The sequence below is a fragment of the Melanotaenia boesemani genome, chromosome 6 (genome assembly GCF_017639745.1).
Source record: "Melanotaenia boesemani isolate fMelBoe1 chromosome 6, fMelBoe1.pri, whole genome shotgun sequence".
NCBI classification, from domain to species: Eukaryota; Metazoa; Chordata; class Actinopteri; order Atheriniformes; family Melanotaeniidae; genus Melanotaenia; species Melanotaenia boesemani.
Window position 1 is genome coordinate 22,017,892 of NC_055687.1, and position 6,375 is coordinate 22,024,266.

General features: G+C 35.3%; 1 protein-coding gene across 3 annotated transcripts; it reads left to right on the forward strand.

Annotated features, from left to right (window-relative positions):
- The first annotated feature begins 340 nt into the window (after positions 1 to 340).
- Positions 341 to 5,531, forward strand: LOC121641452 (myelin-associated glycoprotein-like). 3 transcript variants are annotated; one of them, XM_041987586.1, is made up of 10 exons: positions 374 to 535; positions 1,491 to 1,557; positions 1,702 to 1,775; positions 1,856 to 2,251; positions 2,328 to 2,624; positions 2,713 to 2,812; positions 2,961 to 2,996; positions 4,863 to 4,898; positions 5,031 to 5,058; positions 5,143 to 5,531. In XM_041987586.1, exons 3-10 carry the CDS (start codon positions 1,730 to 1,732, stop codon positions 5,275 to 5,277), a joined length of 1,074 nt encoding a protein of 357 aa, XP_041843520.1. In that variant the 5' UTR covers positions 374 to 535; positions 1,491 to 1,557; positions 1,702 to 1,729; the 3' UTR covers positions 5,278 to 5,531. The 3 variants fall into 3 exon arrangements, with proteins under 3 accessions (XP_041843521.1, XP_041843520.1, XP_041843519.1); XM_041987585.1 differs by having other exon boundaries at positions 377 to 535; positions 1,491 to 1,561; XM_041987587.1 differs by lacking the exons at positions 4,863 to 4,898; positions 5,031 to 5,058; positions 5,143 to 5,531 and adding an exon at positions 3,099 to 3,440 and having other exon boundaries at positions 341 to 535; positions 1,491 to 1,561.
- Positions 5,532 to 6,375: the final 844 nt, after the last annotated feature.

Consider the following 6,375-nt stretch of genomic DNA (forward strand, 5'->3'; position numbering starts at 1 on the left):
GACGTTCCTCTCTTCTCTAGGACAGAGAATCTTATACGGTAAGAACCTGAGTGTGTCCTATAGAACGTGTGCTTCTCCGAATTTCATGTTTATATCCTGTGCTGGGAACTTTTCTAAGTGCAGAGTACAATCCTTTAAGACAGACCCTTATCAGGACACAATCTACTGTAAGTGTGTCTTACACAATGCTATGTTTGGATACTCCTAGAAGCCTATAAGTCTGTCCATGTGTGGATTCTAAGGCAAATAACAGTCTGCTTACAGCTGCAATGAAGTATAGTCCTAATCTATGTCTTTTTAAGTAATTCTAATTATTTATCAAATGTTGAGAATAAGACACTTCAGGCCTACTCACCACCTTTATTGTTCAGGCCTAAATAGTACACAATTTGCATAAGTAGGGATGGGTTTTAAGATAGACCACGCCCTGCTTTTTGCATCATCAACTCAACTACTGCAGCCCCTACATCTGCTTTCATATTTCAGAAGCAGACGACTCAAATCTCTCAGACCAGCAAGACAAAAGCCTCAGAAGGTAGGATTGTGGAAATGTTAATTACATATGAACAAATTAACATTTGTGATAAAATATGATTGATTACATTTTTACCTATTTCTTACATGTGTTGATCTGACTGTTGAATGAGTGATTAGATTTATTCATTGGATGAAATTTAAAATGTCTCTTAGAATAAATGGTAAAGAAAGTTAAAATAAATCATTCCTGAACAGTTGTGATAGAAGGAAGTGCCCTTCACTGCTGTATAATCTCACTGTTGTGCTGAGAATGGATGTGCTTTAGGATGTAACTACTGTTAAAGATTTGCAGATTTGTTCTCACGTTTGCCGTTCTCTCCTGACTCTCTCAAGCTTGTCCAACCACCACAGCTTGCACTACATGCTGCCTCTCCCTTCCCAAATTGAATGTGGCATAAACAGCCAAGTCAGGAAGTATCCAAAGAGTAGTGGTTTTAATTAAAGTTACTGATTTCACAACCCATGAAGAAGAGTGATCCTAAGAATACTTAGACAGAAACGCTGAAATTAAATGAGGGGAGTATTTGACCAATAAGAAATGTTCGGTGCGGTTAAGATTTGAATCAGAAGTGACACCAAGATATTTAAACTCAGTGACAATTTCAATAGATTCATTTTAGGTTTGATACACAGTTTACAAAAGTAGTGGGAAGGTGAAGATTTTTCAGTTGATAATGATTCAAAACACACACTTAAGCAACCAAAGTAAAATATTTTTCACATTAAGTTTAATTCATGAATAAATAAATAAAATTAATTGGATAATGGAACATACATATATTTTTCAATAAAGAATGGTCACAGATTAAATACTTACACTGTTTTGAATAATTTCACATTTTATAGTTGAAAGCAGTGCAATTTACTTTTGATTAAAAGTTATAATAACCACTGTTTCTCTTTTTATTTATTTATTCTTTATGTGTACACCAAACTACTGGTCACCTGTCCAGGTTGTACCCTACCCCTTGCCTAGCAACAACTGGGATTAGCTCCAACCCCACCCTGTGATTGGAAAAAGCAAGTATGGATGAATGAATACCAAACATTACTGTGTATTACTTATTCTTGTTGTGAGTGGAAAAAAAATCACTTTTGTCAGTTCTGTTACTTCAATGTAACTGATTTAATTTCTTTATAAAATTTTATATGAACATTTCACAGAGTATTACACCAACACCACTTCAGAGGAATGGACAAAAAAAGAAATATAATGATATTCTGTCTGCTTATGGCAGGTAAATAAGTTTTTTCATTTTACTTCCAGTCTTCTTGCACATACTCATGACTTACCTATTCTCACTTCTGTCCTTTTCAGCTACATGCTGCCCTGTGTTTAGTGCAGAGTGGAAGGCCACTGTTGTAAAACAGCTTAAGGCCCTGGTTTCTTCCTGTGTTGTGGTTCCCTGTTCGTTCACCCATCCTGGAGGAGAGCTGCCTGCTTCCAAACTCAGAGCCATTTGGCATCGTTTGGACGTAAAGACGCAAAATATATACCATGAGGATCCTACAAAGATCTTGGACAGTTTTAAGGGCAGAACCCAGCTCTTAGGAAAGCTGGGTCAGGGCAACTGCACCCTAGAAATAATTGAAATTAAAGATCATGACAACGGCCCTTTTTGTTTCCGGATTGAACTAGTGCTGACACCTGATGACCCACCCACTAAAGAGAAGGTCTCCTTTGTTGAAGATTGTGTTGATTTAAAAATGCACCGTATGTGGCCAACTCACCATAAAAATCACAGCATGTTTTCATAATTTGCCTCCTAACTTATCTTTTTCATTTAAAGATGATGACGTAAAACCTGAACTGCATCAACTGAAGACACCTGTTCAAGGAAAACCTTTTACTATCACCTGTTCAGTCCATCATACCTGCCCCTCACACAAACCTGAACTCTCATGGAGTCGGGGAAAAGCAGATGAGATCAGTAAGATTCAAACAAACATGGATTTTGGTAACTGGAAGTCAGAGTCCATCCTGACGTTCATTCCTGAGGAGAAGGATGACCACACTAATCTCACCTGCACAGCTGCATTTAATGGAGGATTGAAATCCTCCACAACCATCACTCTCTATGTAAAACGTGAGACTTTTTTCTCTGTTTTTCTCTTTGTAGTCCAGTTTGATTCATTGTGTAATGCTGTGTAAATGACAACTGGCTCTGTTTGCAGGCACAGAAAACTATAATCACATAATCATTCCTGTAACAGTGGCAGTTGGTACTGCTACGATCTTTGGACTTCTCTGCATTTTTATGGTGAAAAAATACAAGTGAGTAAATAGTAACTGACTGAGTAAATCAAATAATTAACAACTATTAAAAGAAAATATGTTTTTGTTCACATCCTGACTGCAATAATACAGTTATAACAGTTATACAATTTATAACAGTATATATATATATTTTTTCCTGCTAAAGGAGGCGCATTGCAGAGCTGCAGAGTCGAGATGGCAGGTAAAAAAAATGTGTGAAACATACTAAATTCATCTTGTATAATATCATATGAGTCTATTTTTTGAAAAAATGAAACATAATCAAATGTTCTGTGAAATTCAGCATGTGGAATCGGATGTCCAGATTGTCCCGCAGTGAAGAAAAATGTATTTTATATTATTAATCTTAGATGGCTGAACAAAAAAAACTTGTCATAGTAACATTGATCTAATTCATAAATTAATCTATAAATGTTCAGCTTTCGTCCTAATGGCCCAGTCTGATCAAAGGCAAGAGACATTTTAAGGATAATTTTTATAAACACATTTTGTCACTACTCCTCCGACAGCTTTAAACATATGTAATTTCTATATATGTTTTTATATATGTGTGTGTATATGTACGTGTATATGTGTGTATAGGATAAACTTTGTGCCACTGGGGAGCGAATCTGAATTCTTTATATTTGAATATGAATCATTCAATATGAATCTGAATATGCCTGTTCGAATAATTGCTTAAAAAAAACTGAATCCAAATGACCATATTTGATACTGAATCTTTGTTTTTTGAATGTGTATATTGGTAAAGTTGAAACTTTTGTATTTGAAAAAATTCTTTCCCTAATTCATTTTCATAGTTCAGTTTCAGTTCTCTCCATTCAATTTCAGATCTGAAATTCAAATTCAGATCTGAAATTCAAATTCAGATCTGAAATTCAAATTCAGATCTGAAATTCAAACTTTTGTGCCACACAACCGGGACCTGATGTGAGGCGAAACTAGTCGATCGCAGATAGAGTAACGTCAGTTTTGTGCAGTTGTTCTCAATGGCTACAAGCAGAGGGGTGGCGGCGGGGAGAGAAAGAGAGAGAGAAATGGAGAGACGCTTAGATCCAGGCCAGCCACTCTCGCTACAACGGCAGTTACCATTTCTGCAATGGCACTTGCCGTTTCTGTAGCGGTAGTTGTGTACTACATCACACCAGTTCTCAAACAACTTCACTGGCTCCCAATAAAATTCAGAATCAACTACAAGATCCTGCTTTTCACCTTCAAATGTCTCCATAATCTGGCCCCTCCATATCTGTCTGACCTACTCCATATAGCTACTCCCTCCCGCACTCTCAGATCATCTTCCTCCATTCACCTTTCTGTGCCCCGTGCCCGTCTCACCACCATGGGGAGCAGAGCCTTCAGTCGCTCTGCTCCCCAGCTCTGGAACACACTCCCACCTGAACTCCGTAACATCGACTCACTTCCATCATTCAAATCACAACTTAAAACTCATCTGTTTAAACTGGCCTTCTCACCTTAATGTTTTTAACTGTCTGCTGCATGATGTTTGTTTTGATGTTTTGTCTTATGTTTTAACTGATTTTAATTGTCTTTTGTGAGGTGACCTTGGGTCTTGAAAGGCGCCTTGAAATAAAATTTATTATTATTATTATTATTACTACTGCTACGGCTGTTTTTGAATTGCAAACCGGGGACAAATCAAGTTTTTTTTTATTGAATTTAATTGAGCTGAATTTATTTTGCATTTATGTGTGCAAGTAGGATCCCTTGTTTATATCAGTGGTGAGGAACCCTCGTCGTCAAGGGCCACAGTCCTAAAAGATTTAGATGTTTCCCTGCTTCAGTACGTCTGATTCAAATGAACGAGTCACCGAGAAGAACTTGAAAAGCTGTTGGATCCATTGATTTGTATCAAATATATATATATATATATATATATATATATATATATATATATGTATATATATATATATATATATATATATATATATATATATATATATATATATATATATATATATATATATATATGTATATATATATATATATATATTTTTTTTTTTTTTAATTTATTTTTTTGTTGTTACAGGAGACCAAAAGGGGACATAGTGGAATTTGGTAACAGGTAAGTTTATTAAATTTCAACAATTTAAAGAGATCACAGCTGTTTCCAAACTGTATTCCATCTTCAAATGGTACATAGTAACTCATGTCACTGTTTCTTTTCTTTTTTGCTGTTGGTGTTAATGGACCTTAGACAGCTGAAGTCCTGCAATTACAGAGGGGTATAATAATTTGTCAGTGATTTATTCTATGGAATCTCATACCGGTCCAATAACCATTTTGATAATTATCTTTATTTCTTGCAGGACCTTGATGACGGTGACGACTTTATGAATACTGCAGATTTAAATGTCTATAAAACATATCAGAAAGTTTCAGAGAAAGTTTATGATCAACACAAACAACAAGCCTACTCTTATCATGCTCGCAATCACTTGTGATCAGCTGCCTTCATTCAAAGATAATAACAAGGCAAAAAATAATACCTGTGCTATACTACCAAGGGTTAGCCTACAGTTATACTTAAAATGATTAATATGTGACAATCCCTTGTTATATCTTTTCACAGAAGTAACCTCCTATGTTAAGCCATTATTAAATCCCAAAATTCATATTTTGTGTTCTGATTTTTTTTATATATATAAAAATTCTGTCTGCTGTTATTTGCATAAAATTAAATACTTATTTGAAAGTAATAAGACTTTTGCATGTGTGTATGTGTGTGTCAGGTGCTTGAGTAAAAGGCTAATTATAACTAAATATAAATTCCTCTTTAACATTTTAGTGGCTTAACTGGGAGTTTGTCTGTTCTGTTCCTCAGCAGATCTAAACAGCTCACTGAAAGCTCCCCCAGTGGGTGTCCAAATTCAGTCCTCGAGTCCCACTGTCCTGCAGGTTTTCAATGTGTCCCTACTCCAACACATCTGATTCAAATTAAATGAATCCAACAACCTATGAAGTTCTGCACAATAACCCATGAAGAAGAATGATCCTAAGAAGACTTTGACAGAAAAGCTGAAATTAAATGAGGGGAGTATTTGACCAATAAGAAATGTTCAGTGCGGTTAAGATTTGAATCAGAAGTGACACCAAGATATTTAAACTCAGTGACTATTTCAATAGATTCATAATAAACTTGCTTTGCTTTGAATGTATAATGAAATGTCTCACTGAGTAACATCTTGGTTTAACTAAAAACTCTCTTGACCTATTGGTGAGACTGGCACTGACAGCACAAGAAAACAAGTGAAACCTTTAAAAAAACAAACTTTTTGATGACATAAAACAATAGGGCAAGGCAATAAAGTAAATAAATCAGTTTCAGTGTGCATAATGAAACTAACCTTGGGGAAGGAAAAATGACAAACTGACGGATGTCCGTGTTCCTGCCTGCTGCTCCTAAACAAATAACAATAATAAAAAAAATTACAGTAATGGCTAAATTAGCTACAGAACATAAATGTAGAGCATCTGTAACATGAATAAATATCAATGAGTGTTACCAAATAAGTGAACAAGTATGTGTGAAAAAGTAATGC